The 20,031-nt window shown below is 50.3% G+C and overlaps 1 protein-coding gene across 3 annotated transcripts in view; it reads left to right on the top strand.

The window, feature by feature from the left end:
* Actn1 (actinin alpha 1) overlaps positions 1–19,770 on the top strand; it is a 97,697-nt gene extending 77,927 nt beyond the window's left edge. Inside the window, exons 9-22 of one of the 3 annotated variants that reach the window (XM_048361734.1) lie at positions 956–1,048; positions 2,578–2,808; positions 5,359–5,506; positions 9,284–9,434; positions 9,999–10,107; positions 10,624–10,764; positions 11,771–11,953; positions 12,226–12,360; positions 13,424–13,603; positions 14,476–14,622; positions 15,496–15,576; positions 15,947–16,012; positions 17,213–17,371; positions 19,407–19,770. In XM_048361734.1, coding sequence (XP_048217691.1) covers positions 956–1,048; positions 2,578–2,808; positions 5,359–5,506; positions 9,284–9,434; positions 9,999–10,107; positions 10,624–10,764; positions 11,771–11,953; positions 12,226–12,360; positions 13,424–13,603; positions 14,476–14,622; positions 15,496–15,576; positions 15,947–16,012; positions 17,213–17,371; positions 19,407–19,565 — 1,983 coding nt within the window. In that variant the 3' untranslated portion in view covers positions 19,566–19,770. The remainder of the gene's footprint in view (positions 1–955; positions 1,049–2,577; positions 2,809–5,358; positions 5,507–9,283; positions 9,435–9,998; positions 10,108–10,623; positions 10,765–11,770; positions 11,954–12,225; positions 12,361–13,423; positions 13,604–14,475; positions 14,623–15,495; positions 15,577–15,946; positions 16,013–17,212; positions 17,372–19,406) is intronic. The other 2 variants (XM_048361732.1, XM_048361731.1) reach the window with 2 other exon arrangements.
* The last annotated feature ends 261 nt before the right edge of the window (positions 19,771–20,031 follow it).

Below are 20,031 nucleotides of genomic sequence, written 5' to 3'. Positions count from 1 at the left end.
GGTCTTGCTGCAGTTGAAACCCATTTTGTCTGGTTCACCAAGAGGTTTTGTCTTCCTTTCCCTAAACCGGATATCCTTTGTCATCTGCAAGTTGTCTATCTGTATCCCAGATTGTGTCTTTCTACCCTGTGGTCCCCAAAGGGGTGCGTATTTACTTCCCCTTGGCATAGGTTAGAGTATGTACAAAGACCCAGCTGACCTTCAGAGCAAGCTGGATTTGAGAGGGAGTGTAGGTCCACTAGGACCTACACTCAGGTAGGGAAGGCTGTGCCTCTCAGCTCTGCAGGCATTTGTTGGCTAGTTGCATTCTTCCAGGTCTTTTCTTTTCTCTCACTGCTGAGACTGTCCATCTCTGGCCTCTGCTTGCCCAGCATTTGGCACCCAACGCAAGCTTGGCTGTCCCAGCGGTGCTCAGGGGATGTGCAGCATTCTGAGCATCTTGCCCATGAGAGGATGATTTTAAGTCTTGCCCCCAGCACACTGCGCTGTGCCTTGTTTTCTCTGAAGGCTCCAGGCGTTGAGTTCGGGACACAGAATGCTTCTGCAGGTAGCCTGAGAGGCTCCAATAGACTCCAGATTTAAATCCCCACATCTTGCCTTGAGATTCTAGGAATTCCAGGATGGCCGTGGGTGTCCTTTCCTCTTCACCTGAGCAGAGCATTTTGATGGCAATCGGCTACTGGATTTGTTTCTCCTTGGCAGGTGTGCTGGGAGGTCAAGGCCCTTCTCCACTAGGGGCCCAGGCTAGACCTTTAGTGAGACTCATCTGGCCCACGAGACCCAGCCAGGGGCTGGCAAAGAAGTTGGTGAGGAGAGAGGTGGCTTCAGAGCCTTGGGAGCTCCTCCTCACCATGGAGAGCTGCAGGGTGCGGGAGAGGCTCTTGCAGCACAGGTGTGTTCAGGTGCCCCTGCTGCTGGGGTATCTGGCTTGTGACTGTCTCTATCTTATTGCCAGGCGGAGACCGCAGCCAATCGCATCTGCAAGGTGTTGGCCGTCAACCAGGAGAATGAACAGCTTATGGAAGACTATGAGAAGCTGGCCAGCGATGTGAGTACCCCTGGGTGTTTTGTTTTTTGTTTTGTTTTGTTTTTTTTTTTTTGCCTGGTTCTAGCAAGATCCTGCACCCTATCCTGAGACAAAGACCCCAGGTAGTACTTCCAAACCCCTCCTGGGGACAGAATTATGGCTAGGTGTAGATAACACTCACACCTCATTTAACACCGGGGCAGCTTAGGTTCTGCTGTACATATCCTAGAAATAGGGAGTTGGAGGGCAGAGGGGCCTGTCTGGGCTACACTGAGTCTGGAAATCCCTTCACCTCCCCCACCTTCTTTTTATTTGTCAGCCAGAGATCTTGAACTCAGGGCCTGGGTAATGTCCCTGAGCTCTTTTGCTCAAGGCTAGTAACTGACCACTTTGAGCCACAGCTCCATTTCTTGTGGTTAATTGGAGATAAGAGTTTCATGGATTTGCCTGCCAGAGCTGGCTTTGAACTGCAATCCTTAGGTCTCAGCCTCGTGAAACTAGGAGTACAGGTGTGAGCCACCAGCTCCCAGCTTCCCTTCACTTCTGTAGCTCCTGTCGTTGTTTTAAACTTATCAAATGAGAGCTGAGCCAGGGAATCTCAAAGGCTTTCCCAGCCTGGTGTACTGCTGCTCTATGAGTTTTACTTGAATTAGAACAGGGCTCTGTCTGGTGTGGAGATGGTGTGGGCTGCAGCTCGGGCTGGTGTAGCAGCCAGACCTGCCAGGGGTGAGGATGGAACAGGGATGGGTTTGCTGTTCTGCCATTTGCTTTGTTTGGATTATGAATCCACGTGCTTCTTACCTAAGAGAATTCAGCCTCTTGTACTGCACAGATAGAGCCTGGTGCTCAGGCTTAAATCCTTGCCAGGTCGTGGCAGCAACTCACATGATCTGACGGATGAGATCATAACACCCAAACCCCATGAGATTCCTGTGGTTCTTGGGAAGTGAGTTCACAGGACAGGCCTGACACCATGCAGGTGTTGCCTGCTCCTTTGATTCACCTTTGCTGCAGGCAGACAATCCAGGCACTTCCCTGCCCTGGGCTCCAGGCAGCTCTGTTCCAAAAGCCAGCCTGTGCCCCTTTGGGCCAGGCACCCACATTTCTAGATAACAGCTATTACCCTGAGGAAATTGAAGCCCAACCACTTAGTAGGACCTGGGCTGCAGCTCAGGGCTTCTGCCCCTTGGTGAAGCAGCCAATGGCTCTGTGGTTCTGCCTCTGGCAGGGTAGGGAGGTTTAGTGATGTTGGCTCTGAGTTGAGTTGACATAGGCTGGTAGCTAAGCATCATGGAGCTTGTGGCTTTAGGAGGCTTAGTGATATTAGCCCTAAGTTCCATACCCTGGTAGCTAGGCATCATAGAGCTGTGGCTCTTGGAAGGAGCACCTTGGAGCCTGGCATCAGTTGAGTAGGAATGCCCCTGGATAGGAGTGGGTAGGGAGAGCGCTGTCAGGAGACCCTGTGTGGGAAGAGCATGCAGGGTGGGGGTGGGGGTTGCCCTTGCACACTCCCTCCTTGGACACCCTCATCCTCTGCCTCTGCCCCCTAGCTGTTGGAGTGGATCCGCCGTACCATTCCATGGCTAGAAAACCGCGTGCCCGAGAACACCATGCACGCCATGCAGCAGAAGCTGGAGGACTTCCGTGACTACCGGCGCCTGCACAAGCCACCCAAGGTGCAGGAGAAATGTCAGCTGGAGATCAACTTCAACACACTGCAGACCAAGCTGCGCCTCAGCAACCGACCTGCCTTCATGCCCTCCGAGGGCAGGATGGTCTCGGTGAGTGCTATGTTGGCCCTGGGCTCCTAGCCTAGCTTGCCTTCATCCCTTCATCCCTGAGTGGCTCCTGATCAGACCAAATGCAGCCTCCTGGGTGTGGGTGGGGGAGTGGGACAAGTGTTCTGCCCACACCTGCTGCTCCGAAGTAATTTCTCCCTGCCACATCATCACCCAGCTTGAGCCTAAGCGCAGTGGGTGTACTCAGCATATCTTCTGAGCGACCATGGCTCGTTCACCTCGGCTAATGCATAGAACCCAGAACCCACTTATCTTGTTCATCCTTGCTCTGGTTTCCTAGCTGGTTCTCTGGCCTCTGCCATACCGGTGGTTCCTGTTACCCTTGACCATTCTGGGTCAAGCTTTCCCTTCCAACTCCAAGACATCCTAGCCACCAGCCCAGCTTAAGAATCCTTGTCATCCCAGGATGCTGGTGCTGGTGGCTCACATTCATAATCTTAGCTATTCTGGAAGCCAAGATCTGGAGATAGAAATTGGAAGCCACATTGTGCAGAGGAGTCCTTGAGACTCCTATTTCCAATTAATCAGCAAAAAGCTGAAAGTGGCTCCAGTAGTAAAGCCTCAGCTGTGAGCAGGAAAGCTAAGTGAGAGTACCAGGCCCTGATTTCAAGCCCCAGTACCATCTTTGAAGACAGAATACCCGTGAACATGTTGAACCAGCCTTCATGGAATCCTAAATACTTAAGGGGGGGGGGGGGAAACAGAAAAAGAAAAAGCTTAATAAATTTGGGGAGTAGGCTATTGTAAAGATACAAATAAGTAAAATGCACAAATAAAGATTACTCACAATCTTACTACTTATAATCAATATTTTATTTGGTTTTGGTTTTAGTTTGGTGGTACTGAGCTATACACTCCAGCCCATTTTACTTTTCAAGTAAAATCTGGAGCTTTTTGCCAAGGACTGCCCTCTGAGTGTGTTTGATCCTCCTATCTCCACTTACCAAATAGCTGGGGTTATAGGCATGTACCTGTCAATGTTTTGCTGGTCCTGGGGCTTAAACTCAGGGCCTGGGTACTGTCTTTGAGCTTCTTTTCTCTAGACTAATACTCTCACACTTGACCCACAGTTCTACTTCTGGTCTTTTTTGGTAGTTAATTGGAGATAAGAGTCTCAGGGCTTTCCTCCTCAGGCTAACTTCAATCTATGACCCTCAGATCTCAACCTCTAGAGTAGCTAGGATTACAGGCATGAGCAACCAGTGCCCTGCCTGCCAGTGTTTTAAAATTTTTTGAAAATAACTTTTTAGTTTTTCTGTATAAATACAATTTACAAGGGGCTCTTTCTAATTTTTAAAAATTTTATTGTAAAGGTGATGTGCAGAGGGGTTACAGGTATATAGATGAGGTCATGAGTACATTTCTTTCTGAACAGTGTTATCCCCTCCCCCATTTTCACCTGTTTCCCCCATAAGGGAATCTTAAGATATATTTTATTTAATTGACTTAAAACAACAACTTTTTTTGCCTAGCTTAACATTTTTACCTTTTAAAATTATTATAAAGGCGATATACAGAGGAGTTCTTTTTGGACAATGTCACCCCTTCTCTGGCAACAATATTTTAAAAACCCTAACATTCTATTGTAGCCAGCTTTCGATTGCCTGAAATATTCTTGTGTCCCTTTTTACATCCTTGGGACTTGGGGAACATTTTAGAAGCCAGGGAAACATACAGAAGGAAGTTGAACCAATTCCCTGTGGGAGAAGTGTTTGTCTTTTCACAGGAGGAGTGAGAATGTTCAGGCATATTGTGCAACACTAAAAGGAGATGAGCAAAAACACAAACAGTACCAGGCAGGAGCAGAATCTGGGAATCTTGAAGGGAGAGAAAGGCTTTTGGTATCATGTGTGCAGTTTGGAAAACTAGTCCTCTCAGGTTCTCAGGCTGATTCAGTAGCTTTTATGCAACCAGAACCACTGTTAGCCAGTTTTCTTGAGAAGTGCCCCTTCCATGGGGCAGGTGCAGTGTGGGCACACAGAGGGATAGATGGCACACTGGCTGCTTCACCAATTGTGCCCACAGGCGTGTACTAACTGTGAGGGTGACCTTGCCTGGTGTGTGTGCTTAGCATCTGTCCTGTCACAATCATGGCTCCCTCACCCAGGCTACTTCACAGAACCCAGAGGCCTGAATCCAGTGCCCCCTTTCCTGTCATCCTTGCTTTGGTTTCCTGGTTGGCTCTATGGCCTCTGGGATGAACCAGGGGCCTGTTGGAAGCTCTTCCTGGCAGGGCACAGAGAGTCTTGAATTCTTACCCCATAGAGCTTCGCAGTCAGATCCTCATAGCTTGGTGGCACATGTGGATTCAGGCCCTCTGTCCATCGAGGATGCCTGCTTCCTGGGAGCCCAGGGAAATGCCAGGGGATACCATAGGAGCTCAGAGGTAGGGCGAAACTTTTTGCTGGGAGCTAAGATTGGGAAGACACTTCCTAGAAATATGAAGCAAGCAGCTGCAGGGTTCCAAGGACCAGGGGGCTAGGGGTTAGGCCCTAGCCAGACCTTGACCCTATATACCTGCCATCACCACAGGACATCAACAATGCTTGGGGCTGCCTGGAACAGGCGGAAAAGGGCTATGAGGAATGGCTTCTGAATGAGATCCGGAGGCTGGAGCGGCTCGACCACTTGGCAGAGAAGTTCCGGCAGAAGGCCTCCATCCACGAGGCTTGGACAGATGGTGAGGCTGCCCAGCCCGTACCTCCCCAGGGGTTCTGGCTATCTGTCCTCCCAACCCCCAGCCACAGTTCCTTCTCTGGCCTTCTATTGGTTTCACCTTGTCTCTCAGTAGTTTTCTGGCATCAGGTAGGTTTGTTAGCCATTGCATTATCTCAGTGTCCTTATCTTCTTCTGCATTTATTATTATACATTTCTTATATATTTATGAGAATTGAATCAGTAAGGCCATGGGAAGGGCTGAGACATAGTGTAGTGCTAGGTAAGGTTAGTCTTTAATTATTCTTGTCTCTGTCAGTTTCTTTCTCCCCAGTCAGTAGAGGGGGGGTAGGTTTGCTGTAACAAATGACCACACACTTGATGGCTTAAAGCAACAGAAATGTTTCCTCACAGTGCAGGAAGCTAGACATCTAGATTGAGTGTCAACAGGGTTGGTTTCTCTAGAGGTTTAGTGTGGAGATGAATCCTGTTTCTCCCTAGCTTCTGGTAGAACTGAGTCTGTGGCAACCCAATGACGTTATCCCAGCCTCTGCCTCCCTTTTTACAAGCCTTACTCTTTTTTTTTTTGCCAGTCCTGGGCTTGGACTCAGGGCCTGAGCACTGTTCCTGGCTTCTTTTTGCTCAAGGCTAGCTCTCTGCCACTTGAGCCACAGTGCCATCTCTGCCGTTTTCTATATATGTGGTGCTGGGGAATTGAACCCAGGGCTTCATGTATGCGAGGCAAGTACTCTTGCCACTAGGCTATATCCCCAGCCCCACAAGCCTTACTCTCTATGAGGGTCTTTCTCTCTCCTCTTGGTTAGTAAAGACCACTCAAAGGATTTAGCCCCTCCCATTCCAGTTTAACCTCATTTTAACTGACTACCTTAGCAAAGACTATTTCCTAATAAGGTTACATTCTGTAGCTCCAAGTTAAAATGAGTTTTATTATTTGCCTACCTCCTCATACTATGGTTGTGAGGCTTAAGAATCACAGCACAAGCCAGGCTTCAGTGGCTCATGCCTGTAATCCTGGTTAACTCAGGAAGGATTGTGGTTTGACATTCATGAGACCCTACTTCAAAAAGAACCAGCACAAACAAGGCTGGACAACTGAGAAAACAGTGTGGCAGCAAGAAAGACTGAATATACCAAATGTGAAATCCAAGGGAGCACTCATCCTAAGGTGAATTTGAATCCAATCCCAGTCCACTTTTTCACCATATTTACCCATGCTCAGATAGAGGCATTTGTTTATTATTTTGAGCCTGTCCTGGTTGTTGAGCTCAGGACCTGGGCACTGTCCCTTTTCACTCAAGGATAGCACTCCACCACTTGAACAACACTTCCACTTCCGGTTTTTATTTGTGTGTGTGTGTGTGTGTGTGTTTTTGTGGTTAATTGGAGATGAGAGTCTCAGGGACTGTCTTCAGTCTTTAATGCCTGGCAAGTGAAATGCCCTCAGTACAGGGCAGCTCTTGGCTTTTTCTGTGCTTCCTGCCTGCTTTCTAGCCTCCGAGTACAGGGAACCAAAGCCTTTCTTTGCCTTTAGAATATGTGTCCTCTTATTCTGACAGTCAGGCATTCGGCCATGTATAGTTTTCTTATTGGCAGCCAGCACTCCGAAGAGAGGCCTTCATATTTGGATGATCTTGACCTCACAACCTAGGCTAGTAGTAGGGAAGGAGGGGCCCTGCTAACTCTACCAACGGGAGCCCCACTTAGCCAATAGCAAACCCTGAGGTTGAGACCCCCTTCTCCCCCATTTAGCCCTGTTTTGTGTTTGTCCAACATTAGGCTGGAGATAAACAGAAAGGACCAATGGTTATTTGGGAATGGCCTGGCTTGATATAAAGACTGGCATGCCATTGGCTCATGACTAAGAGGGTTGGCTAGAGCACCCTATTTTAAGTGCCCATGCAGGTGTGGATAGTCAGTCCTGGTTCACCCACTAGGTACTAGGGGTGTTCTCTCCTGGGTCAAGGACAGCTCACAGCCACCTACAGAGCAAAGGATGTCCCCCACTTCTCCTAGTTTGCCAGCAAGAGCATGAGGAACCCCGGCACCCAGCACAGCCTCAGAGGAGAGCAGTTTGGCTACCCAAATTCACACCTAATGATTTCATCATATTCAAATCGGGAAATACTAAGACTAGGGAATTGACCCTCAACATGGGGAAATCATGTACCAGGAGACACTGGTGATAAGAAATCTAGCACCATGCAAGTTGAGGGTCCTGCATGTCCTTTAGTAGTTCAGTGAGTGATTCTATCCTGGGGGGTACAGCCTGGGGTGCCCAGCCCACCCACCATATCTGGGTTCTAAATCTCTGGACTCTACCAACCAAAATATTCAAACAAAAGAATAGGGCATCTGTGCTGAACGTATGTGGACTTTTTTTTTCTTGTCATCATTCCCTAAACAATATAATCTTAACAACCAGTTATATAGCATTTTCATTGTGTTAAGCATTGTACGATATCTAGGGATGGTTGAAAGCATATGAGTGGATTATATGCAAATTCTACACTATTTTATTTAAGAGACTTGAGTATCTTTAGATTTTGGCATCCTTGAGGGTCCTGAAATGAATTTTCCGAAGATATATCAAAGGAAGACTTTACATAGGGAGACCACAGATCTAAACAGAAATTTCAGGAATGTATTGCTAACTGGTTGCCAGTGGCTCATACTGGTAATGGTAGCTACTCAGGAAGCTGAAATCTGAGGATCATGGTTCAAAGCCAGCCAAGGCAGAAAAGTTTGTAAGCCTCTTACCTCCAATTAACCACCAAAGGCCAAAAGTGGAGGTGTGATTCAAGTGGTAGAGAGCCAGCAGAAAAGCTAAGGAACCATGCCTAGGCCTTGAATCCAAGCTCTGAAACTAGTGTGCGCACACACACGCGCGCGCACACACACACACACACACACACACACAAATGTACTGCTAACTATTTTTAAACTATTTATGTGTATCTAATGAGTTAACATAATATCCATACAGGGAAAAAGTGAAAAGGAGTAGGCAAGTAAGCTTATTTATCATTTCTCTTATCTAAACATATGTTCCTTGTTATGTTTTAAAGAAAAAACAATAGAAGGAATGCAAAATGGCTTGAATTTCAGTGTCTTTTAACTGGCAGAGGCTGAGCAGCCTCAGGGGTGGCATGGAGAGTGGGTATGAGGACCAGCTAAGCTAGCTCCTTCCCTGTGCTGTCTGTCACCAGGCAGCTGAGAAGCGTTGTCAGATTGTTTCTCATCCCTGCTTTCCTCCTGTAGAAAGAGATCCAAGAAATTCAAGTGTCCTTTGCCCTAAAGAGAAAGGGTCGTGCCCCTAATGGTCAGAGAAGGTTCTAGAATGTTCAGATGTACCAACTATCTAGACTGCTCTGAGGGTTCCCTGGGGAGGGGTCCCTGCAGGGCTGCTTGGAGCCAGCCACATACTGATTGGAGGGAGGCTGGTGTGTTGGCAAGTTTTCCTCCTACGTATGTCACGGGGTATAGCTGGCTGTGTGTAAAGCAAATGCTGTGCGCTGTACCTTCCCATGTATTCCTGCCTTCATTCAAACCTGCTCCACATGCTCTGGACATGCTCCATAGAGAGTGACGATTTCTCCCTCACTCACCACGCCTGGATGTCCAGCCACACACCTGCTTTCTCACACTGGGGATCACAGTCTGGAGGATGCCTCTGTGGGAAGCACCCCCAGAAGTGGAGTCCTGGGTTCTTGAGGGGTGGGTGTCAGGACCAAGAAGATACCCTGCCTCCTGCTCAGCTGTGATCCTGTCTCTCTGCATCCAGGCAAAGAGGCCATGCTGCGGCAGAAAGATTATGAGACGGCCACCCTGTCAGAGATCAAGGCCCTGCTCAAGAAGCATGAGGCCTTCGAGAGTGACCTAGCTGCTCACCAAGATCGCGTGGAGCAGATTGCCGCCATCGCACAGGAGCTCAAGTAGGCCCGCCCCAGTGCCCTCCCACCCTACCCTTTGGTGCCAGGAGTGGGGCTGAGGCTTGGCTTTGTCAGCTGCTGTGGTAGTGGGGGTGGGAAGTGGGGAGGCGCACAGATAGTGCCCAAACGGGAAGGGAGTCATATGGAAGATAAGGAATGGCCCTTTTAGAGGGGAAGGAACTAAGACTACACCATTCTTGGTACAGACCTTGGGTCTTCATCTGTCATTAAGGCAGGACCAAGCCTTGGTTTTGGGTGCTACACTTTTTCGTGAATCCCAGGGTCCCCTGCTGTTAAGCATCAGGGTCAAGGCCAGCCTCACCTCCAGCATTGGTTGGAGGCAAAGGACATCAGAGAAAAAGAATGGCTGTCTTCAGTCTCCCACCTCTGGTCTCCTCAAAGACAAGATGGTGAGACTGGAAGTCTTGCAGATGGAAGCACCCCTGACTCTCCCAACACCAGCAGTGGTCCCCAGCCCACCCCCACGCAAGGAAAGGGAGCACAGCCTCCAGAATCAACCTGTGCCAGATGTCACCTGACTCCTTGTCTCTCCTTCCCCAACCCTAGTGAGCTGGACTATTACGACTCACCCAGTGTCAACGCTCGTTGTCAAAAGATCTGTGACCAGTGGGACAATCTAGGGGCCCTGACTCAGAAGCGGAGGGAAGCTCTAGAGGTAAGAGCCCTGGATGAGAGAGCAGGGCCATCCGTGAGCGTGCACACATGCATGTGTGTCTGTGCGCATGCATCTTCCTCCTCTTTGGTTCTCTTTGTTTTAAAAGTCTGCATGGTTCCCTGGATCATCCCCACCCTAGCCTAACTGCAAGACTCACTTTGGCATAGGAATTAGACATTGCCCTCATGGAGATGCCTCCTTTTGTACCCTAATGATGTCTCATCCTCTTTCATGTTTGTTGCATTACATCCTGTTTAGTGAGCTTAACAGCCCAACCCTAGCAAACTGAGAACTGTGCTACAAATCAGACTCTGTGGGGGCCAGGCCACATGATTCCAATGTGAGGTGATCCATCACCTGTCACACAGAACCCTTGCCCTCGTGAGAACTGGTTCTTTCTGCTTTAGTCCAGTGCTTCTAGACCAGGACCCCTTGGGGTTAGCCTGGAAGATCTTGGTGGAGGTGGGGGGTAGCTCTGAATATCACTCTGTTAAACACCTGCTTGGTAACTCCCAGCGGACAGAGAAGCTGCTGGAGACCATTGACCAGCTGTACTTGGAGTACGCCAAGCGGGCTGCACCCTTCAACAACTGGATGGAAGGGGCCATGGAAGACCTGCAGGACACTTTCATTGTGCATACCATTGAGGAGATCCAGGTGAGCCAGCCATGTCCTGCCCCGCCCCCAAAGAAGATGCACCCCAGCCGTCCCCAGCTCCTGCTCTAGACTGCATTCCTATAGGACTGCCCTGTAGGGTAGACTGAGGAAGATCATCCCAAGATTTCAGATTTGAAATCTTTGACTTAGTTTGAACCAACAATATGCACATGGCATAAGATCCAAATGGTAAACAAGTATATGGTAAGGTCCCCGGCTACCCCTGTCCCCTCCCTCCCCTCCTACTCCCTTCCACAGACATAAGCTGTATGGTCATACAGTCTACATATTTATTTGCACCTTCTTCTCTACACCCCCTTTTTTTTGTTGCTTAGAAAAAGTAGCTTTGATTATATCCCAGTCCTTAACTTTTAACATTGATTGTGGAACTCACTAGGCACTGTGTTAAAAATGAACCATACAACTTGTGGGTGGGGATGGGAGGGATAAACTGGGAAACAGCCAAGGAAGGGGTGACATTGTCCAAAAAGAAATATACTCTTTACCTGACTTATGAGACGGTAACCCATCTAGCCATCACCTTTACAATAACAATTAGAAAAACATGAATCTTGGAGTTCATTTTGTATCAAAATGAGCTCCTTCCTCTATCTTTGACAAAACTACAGGGTATTAGATTCAGGTTGTACAGAGTGCTCCCAGGCCCTGTATGGGAAGAGGTTGTCTGGAGCCCATTGCTCTGGAGCTTCCTTGCTCCCCCTGTGGGATGGTGAATGTCCCAGGGTGATGGCTGTCATTCTCACCAGCTCCAACGATGCAACCATTGCATTGCTGGCCCCTCGCTTCTCCTTCCCATAGCTGCCCTGCCTTAGGAGTTAGTTCTTAGCCGGGAGATCTGATTTGATGCCTCTGGGTCTCCCATTGGTGTGGGACTTTGCTTTCCTTGCCCTGTGACCTCCAGGGTTCCCTTTGTTTATCTTGCCCCAGGAAATCACCAGCCCTTCTTGAGCATCTGTATTTATCCTGCATCTCTATGTCTGTTCAGGGACTGACCACAGCCCACGAGCAGTTCAAGGCCACCCTCCCTGATGCTGACAAGGAGCGCCTGGCTATCTTGGGTATCCACAATGAGGTGTCCAAGATTGTCCAGACCTATCATGTCAACATGGCAGGCACCAATCCCTACACAAGCATTGCACCTCAGGAGATCAATGGCAAATGGGACCATGTAAGTGGAAGGGCTGGGCTGAAGGGCACAGGTTGAGCCATTGGATATTTGAGAAGGACAAAGATGTTTGTCTGTTTTTGTTGCTTTCCGTGGATTTCATTTACTTCATTGTCACATAGTAAACATTATCCAAATAATGCATGAATTCCTAGATGAGGTCAGCATCTTTGCTCTTATTCTGGTTTTGTCCCACCCCTCCGTGTCATGGCTCATCTGGCACACGAGGAGACAGCTGGTTTATCTCCGAGGTCTCATGATTGTCCCTGTCCTAGGTTCGGCAGCTGGTGCCCCGGAGAGACCAAGCTCTGACGGAAGAGCATGCCCGCCAGCAGCATAATGAGAGGCTACGCAAACAGTTTGGAGCCCAGGCCAATGTCATTGGGCCCTGGATCCAGACCAAAATGGAGGTGGGTCCCCCGATGGGAAGTATTTGCTTTCCTATTTCTCCCCAGTACCATCTGTGCCAGGCAGGTCAGCTATCTCCTCTGGGGCAGGAGTCCCAGTACGAGATAAGCATTGTCAACTACAAGGCCCTGATTAGGGGGTGCCCTCTGTAGGGGTGTGGAGGCCTGTGCTGGGAAGGCTGCTGGCTTGATTCTGATGTCTGATTGGGAGCAAAGATGGACAGGAGGGCATTTCTATAGAGCTACATAAGAAAGACCACAGGATGACTCGCTCCTGAATGCGTGGGTCAGCTTAATGAACCCTTTGGCTTGCCATGTTAGCCAGGTTTTTCTGCCTCCATTATTGTCCTACTGGCAAAGGGCATAGACAAAGAGGATGATATTGCCAAGAAGAAAGGCCAGAGACCATGTCAAGTTCCTGGTGCTGTGTGTTCCCCTTCCTTTGCCCCCAGGACACGGCACATGCCCACAGTTGATATTCAAGGGAATATCAATTCAGGGCTAAACTGAATGGTCAGAAACGGTTTCACACACAAGCACTGTTTACATGGGTGAATGACAGGTGGAAACGTCCTGTGGGGAGGGATGGACTTGGGGATCAGAGTAGGCATCTTAGGAGTCGGATCTGAAGAGGCAAGCCGGGCATAACTGAGGCTGTGGCCGTCCTGGCTCAGTGGGCACCAGGAAGACCCACTGTATGAGAGGCAATAATTGAGAACAGGCTTGGAGAGGGGATTTGAATGGCAAGCCAAAAAAAATACCAAAACAACACTCAGATCAACAGAAGCCAGCATCTCCTTTCTGCAACTAACCTAAAGGATGGTAGAGCTATCACCCATGATTACACATATCATATGCTTTTAGAGTGCTATTTCCATGCCGAGAAGCTCCCATGTTTGCTGTGTGTCGGGCATCACCAGTGCTGGCCTCGCTAGGGCTGAGATAGGAACCCAGAATCATCCAGCCTGTTGGAGAGGGGTGGAGACTGACTGATGACCTGAAGGGCCTGCATTCTATGAGTTTGACAGAGAGAGGTCTGACAACGTGCCTCTTTCTGGATGAGCAGGAGATCGGCAGGATCTCTATTGAGATGCACGGGACCTTGGAGGACCAGCTCAATCACCTGCGGCAGTACGAGAAGAGCATCGTCAACTACAAGCCAAAGATCGACCAACTGGAGTGCGACCACCAGCTGATCCAGGAGGCGCTCATCTTCGACAACAAGCACACCAACTACACCATGGAGGTGGGTGGGGCTAGCCCGATTCCCTGCGGGGAGGCACCATCCCCTTCCACCCTCCACCCGAGCCAGGGTGAGGGTTGTTACCCATCTCCCCAAGGAGTCTGGTCACAGCAAGAGGATGGATACTCACTTCTCTGTACCCCTGAAGCTCTGTGTCTTCAATCTGCAGGGCTTTCTGGGTACCCCAGAAACTCATTGAAAAATGAGCTCACATGTGCCCTGGCTCCAACATTTGGCTCACTAATTCTCAATTTAACAAACCTTGCCAGTGCTGGTGGAGTCCCAAGTCTCACTGCCCTGGGCACCTGCCTTCCAAAGATTACAGCCACTCATCTCTTAAGGATGGTACCTTCTCAGAAATGTGTCCTTAGGTGATTTTCTCACTGGGCTGACATCACTGTGACACACTGTGATGGCTACAATGTCACTAGGTGGTCCCTGGGACCACCATGGTGTATTTGGCCTGCTGTTGGCTAGGAGACCATTATGTGGTGTACGGCTGTACTTGTTTTGACTTGTATGTGCAGGTGTGTGCATTCCTGTGTGGCTGTGGAGAAGGATGTTCGAGGAATCACACAATGTTTTGTCCTTTGCTCCTTCGCACTACCAGATCTACCTCCTTTTCTTCACAGACCCTCATTGATGAGGGCTGGTCTTAGTGCTGTTCCAGGCAGAGGCCAACACCCAGCCCTCTAACCTTCAGGTCCTTCTGACCTGGTAGGGTGTCCTCGCTCCTCACCTCGGTGATACTATGGCTCCAGACAGAAGGCTGAATTTGATTGCTTTGACTGCTCATGACAGTCAAGAGAAAGGAATGGGCAGGGGCAACTTAGAGCCCAGGCCTGACAGCCCCCTCACCTCCCCCCTACCCCTAGCACATCCGCGTGGGCTGGGAGCAGCTGCTCACCACCATTGCCAGGACCATCAATGAGGTGGAGAATCAGATCTTGACCCGAGATGCCAAAGGCATCAGCCAGGAGCAGATGAATGAGTTCCGGGCCTCCTTCAACCACTTTGACCGGGTGAGCGCCCCACCCCTCTCTCACTTAGAGCAGCTCCCAGCCCCTGACCCAGGGCCCTGGAGGGCACTGCCCAGAGTGTCGGCCACTATGCTATGGGCAGAAGTGGAAGAGGGAGGAAATACCATCAGCCTGCCCCGACTCAGCGCACCTCATAGTCAGGCTTTCTGAGCTGGCCTTTGAAAGCCATCCTGGTGCCCCATAAGCCCCCCTGCTTCCCTGAAGAGAGCGCTGATGTCATTGGTGGGAGGAGGGCCTTTGACCCTTAACCCTTCCTCTCCTAAAGGACTAAAGCCTTGGAGGGAGGCTACCAAAGTCTCAACTGAAGTCCTCTGCTGCTGCCTATCCCCACTGCCCCAAGACAGAGAAGCAGAGGCCTACCTCCACCTAGGGTGTCCTCTCAATTCTGGGGGGCTGTCCCTTTCCAGTTCCCTAGGGTGTAGGGCAGCCATAAGGGTGGGGAGCATGGGGTCAGGTACTGCCTACCACCTGCCTGCTTCACTGCCCTCCAGGCACCTGGGTGGGTGGAGCCCTCGGGGACACTGGGATGGCCTAGGACACCTCTGGGGGAGCTTCTCACCCTCCTGGCTCATCGTTGCACCCCTGTGGCCCTGCTTCCCGAAGCAGAGCTGTGTGTGCCAGGGACAGGGTCCCCTCATGGAAGCTCGTCCGTGTGTCTAACCGTGTACACTTTTATTTCCCCTCTCCCCCATCCTCCACCCTCCACCCTCTCCACCCGCATGCCTTTTTTGTTCTTGTGTCTCCCCCACACATGCCACTCTCCCCCTGGGGCATGGCCCACCCCATCCCCCACCCCTCACGGCCTCCACCTCCCTGGCTCCGCATGGCTCGCTGCCTGGCGCACCACGGCCCCAGGATCACTCCGGCACGCTGGGTCCCGAGGAGTTCAAAGCCTGCCTCATCAGCTTGGGTTATGATATTGGCAACGACCCCCAGGTACTCACCTCCTGCATGGAGCACGCTCAGAGGTGGCCTCTGGGGCGAGAAATAACGCGTTTCTTCTTTTTCTCTTTTCTCCCTGTCTGGATCTTCCTGTCTCCCTTCCTGTGGGCCATGGGGCTCGTCTTCTGCTGTCTCTTCCTACCCTGTGTTGGGCTCCTCCTTCCTCCAACCGTTGACATCTCCCGGTTCTGTCTTTCTCTTTTCTGCGGTCATGTTTCTCCTACATTCCTCTGCCCTTCCTGCCCTCCAATCATAACCCTCCTTTTCCCTTCCATCTGTTCCCTGTCTTCCCTGGTCCCGGGATGGTTCTTCCTCTTCCTCCTCCCTGTCTGTTCCCCCTGTGCCTTGTGCCACTGGCTCACAGAAGAAGACAGGCATGATGGACACGGATGATTTCCGCGCCTGCCTGATCTCCATGGGTTACAACATGGTAACGTAAACCCCACCCTCCTGGCCTAAGCCTGCCCTGGCCCGGAGACAGCCAGCACACTGGAGAGGCCAGGTCTTGAGTAATGGTGGGGCTGGAAGCCTTCTGCCTAGGGCTTCCCTCCCCAGAAGAGCCCCAAGTGTCCTTCCTCAGGAAAAGCCAGGCCAAGCCAAGGGTTTGTGTAGTCAGATGACCGGTCGTCTTGCCTCAGTCTTTGTTCCTGCTTATCCTCTGCTACTTATTATGGCAACTGGGCTTTGTTACTCTTCGTGTAGATCCCTGGTCTGCCTCTGAGGCAAGCAGGAAGCCTTGATGGACACTCCCAGTATATGATTGGCTCCACCTCATCTTATATGAGGCATGGAGGTTTCAGTTTTCTCTCTGCCCTGGTGATGGCTCCGCCCAAGTCTGCCATCACTCTGCCATTATCCCAGGTTCCTCGCTAACCTTCTTCATGTGCCCTCTGTCATCTGGCTTTCTGGGCAGGCAGGTAACTCCGAGGCATGGTGACAAGTGCAGAACCCCTGAGTCCTACCTTATTAGCTTGGATTGTGATATAGGTAACAACCCCAGGTCCTCACCTCCTACATGAAGAACAAGGCAGGGCCAAGGGCTTGTCAGCTTAGGAATTAGCAGCACACTGCCATCGCCAGCTTGTGGCCTCAGATATGAAGCAAGAAGAACCCCAAAGGACTATTGTTAAGGATTAAATGAAGGACCTTAACAGTGCTATGCACATATCTGGCACTTAGAAAATAAAGTAGTAGGGAGACCACAGATTCCGGAGCCAGTCTGCCTGAGGTCAAATTCTACTTTCTTAGCTTGACTAGGCCTCAGATTTCTCATCTATGCACAGAAAGGACAAGATCTTATACAGTTGTGGTAAAGATTAAATATATAAAGCACTTAGCATATTATATATGCTGTGTGGATGTCAGCCATTGTTATTTTATAATTAGTAGCAATATTCTTTTTTCTAAGGAGAATCCAGATACATGTAAAGGGTGGGAAGCCCTAAGCTGGGCTCAACCTTTGGGCAGATGAGTATTGAGTCTCTTGTCATATCCTCAAGGAAAGCCAGGTTAGCCAGGTTGGCTATTGTATGTTCCTCTTTCAAACTATATGCTACCCAGGGGTTTGAGGTCTACCTGAGATTCTCAGCAGGCCATGGACTGACAGGCCTGGGTTGGCTGTTCCCTCCAGGGAGAGGCAGAATTTGCCCGCATCATGAGCATTGTGGACCCCAACCGCCTGGGGGTAGTGACATTCCAAGCCTTCATTGACTTCATGTCCCGAGAGACTGCTGACACAGATACTGCAGATCAAGTCATGGCTTCCTTCAAGATCCTGGCTGGGGACAAGGTAAGCACTGTGCTCGGGGTGACAGGCCCTGGCTGGACTTAGAGCTGGAGGAAACAAGGCCAGGGTGGGAGCACTTCAGCCATCCTTTCTTCCCAGACCCCATTGGGTCGCCCATGGATATGAGCCTCTACCTGGTTACCTTTTTCTATGAGGCCTTTGGCTCAGCTAAGGAGTTAGGATGTAGTATTAGCTTTAGGGGGGCTCCTACCAGGTGCAATGCAAATCAGTGAGGGGCCCTTGTAATGGTTTGGGTGCAGTGGAGTGGGTTGGGAGGTATGGCTGGATAATGGGAAAGTCTGTCTGAAGATATCTGGGTCTTGGCTATTAAATCCTCCTGGGGCATAGGCAGAGAATGCTGGTGGTAAGCAGGATGCAGGACGGAGAGCAGTAGGGAATGTCTCGTTTTTCTATCCTGAGCAGCAGCCTGCTTCAGGTTCCCAAATCTTCCAGTTACCTCTAACTCCATGCCTGGCAGTAAGAAAATAGGCAGGGTACAGAGGGGCTGTCTCCATGGAGGTCAGAGGCTCAGTCCAGGTCTTGACCATTCGAGATGATCATTGGTGGACTTGGATGACACTCACACCAACAGCCTTTACTTCTGGGATTTGAAGGGATTCTCAGGAGCCACAGATCCCCCTAAATACTACAGAAAAGACTCAAGGAGGGGGCTGGGGATATGGCCTAGTAGCAAGAGTGCTTGCCTCGTATATATGAGGCCCTGGGTTCAATTCCCCAGCACCACATATACAGAAAACAGCCACAAGTGGCGCTGTGGCTCAAGTGGCAGAGTGCTAGCCTTGAGCAAAAAGAAGCCAGGGACAGTGCTCAGGCCCTGAGTCCAAGGCCCAGGACTGGTCAAAAAAAAGATTCAAGGAGGATCCAGAGGAAATGTAGAATGGAAAGGATACCTGAGGGCTAGGTTTCCTTTCTGTAACATTCACAGGGGAATCTTTATGTTATCTCTCCCTCAAAATTGAAATGAAAAAGCAAAACCCCTGAAATGCTTCACTCCATAAAGGAGTAAAGGCAGAACCGATGAAGGGGTCCCTGAAAGTCTAAGTTCAAGGATCCCTCGTTAGACTGAGGGCCGCTTTGAGCTGGTAGGATCCTCTGAAAATGATTCATTTTGTAGGAGGGGGAGCACAGGCCCCAAAAGGCCTAACTTTTGTTATGACAAGGGGGCAGCCCCTCTTCCTCACACCCGTTTCCAGGGAACTCAGGGAGAGGCTATGGAACTACCCTGTGGTGCAGAGCTGAGTGAGGGCTCTTGGGCCTTCGAGCTCCTATAGGAAGCAGCTTCCACACAGACCTGTCAAGTGGAGGAAACAGGGAAGGCAGAGGACCCTGGGTCGGAGCTTAGTGAATTAGGACAAGGTCAACACTTGGGCTGGTAGCCAAGCTGCTGTGGGTAATAGTGATTCTCAAACTGGATGCCCATCTTAACCTGGTCAACACTCCTTAATGACAGATCGTGATAGAGGCCTCCACAGAGCACAATTGAGTGGGTCTGGGAACCACCAGGAACCACTATGTTCCTCCATTGTGCCTGTTGAAAGCACATGCTTAGTGCAGAGGAGAGAGTAACATGACAAAAGAATATAGGAGTCCGGGTGCCAGTGGCTCATGCCTGTAATCCTAGCTACTAAGGGGGCTGAGATGCAAAGATTGTGGTTCAAAGCTAGCCCTGGCAGACTCTATCTCCAATTAACCACCAGAAAACCAGAAGTGGTGCTGTGGCTCCAAGTAACACAGCCCTAGCCTTGAGCAATAAAGCTCAGGGTCAGCACCCAGGCCCTGAGTTCAAGCCCCACAACCATGAAAAAAAAAACCCAAAACACAAAGTGGAAAACATGATTTTAATGTGCATGTATGCATGCATATATCCAGAGGGCCCCGGAGGGAGGGAAGATGGAGAAACCCTGGGTACCTAACCTGCAGGGCGGGTTTAGGTCTACAGGGTTTTGCGGCATTGCCGCACGGCGTCACTTTACGGCCGCTGCTGGCTTTGCGACCGGTGGCCATGCTTTCTCCACAGAACTACATCACCGTGGATGAACTGCGCCGGGAGCTGCCGCCGGACCAGGCCGAATACTGCATCGCTAGAATGGCACCCTATGCCGGCCCCGACTCTGTGCCCGGTGCTCTGGATTACATGTCCTTCTCCACGGCGCTGTACGGCGAGAGTGACCTCTAACCTGCCCGTCGCGCTTGCGCACTCGCGCCCCACCGCCTCGGCCGCCCCGCCTCCCGCCCAGGTTCGGGTTTCCCACGCTCGGCCTCCCCGCGGGACGCGCGTGCGCAGCGACCCACGCGGCCTCCAGCCACCTTCCCCGCCAAGGGACAGTTTACAAAAATATTTTCTGCAAAAAAATAAAAAAAAGAAAAAATTACATTAAAAAGTACAAAAAAACACACCAAAAACCCCTACATATTTTATTATAGAAAAAAGTATTTTTTTCTCCACCAGACTTAAACAGAAAAGAGGAAAAATTATTTGCACCGAGATGTTCTTTCTTTTTGTTTTGTTTTGTTGTGACAGTAGAAGAACCAAGCACAAAGTTCTGGTCCATCCTTTTTACTGATTTTTCTTCTCCCCTTCTGCTCCACCTGCTGTATTCAGTTTTCTGATCTCATGTCCACTAGGTGGGGGCTGGGGGCTT

Source organism: Perognathus longimembris, chromosome 14 (genome assembly GCF_023159225.1).
Source record: "Perognathus longimembris pacificus isolate PPM17 chromosome 14, ASM2315922v1, whole genome shotgun sequence".
Taxonomy (NCBI): Eukaryota; Metazoa; Chordata; class Mammalia; order Rodentia; family Heteromyidae; genus Perognathus; species Perognathus longimembris.
This window is presented reverse-complemented; position numbering and strand designations above follow the sequence as displayed.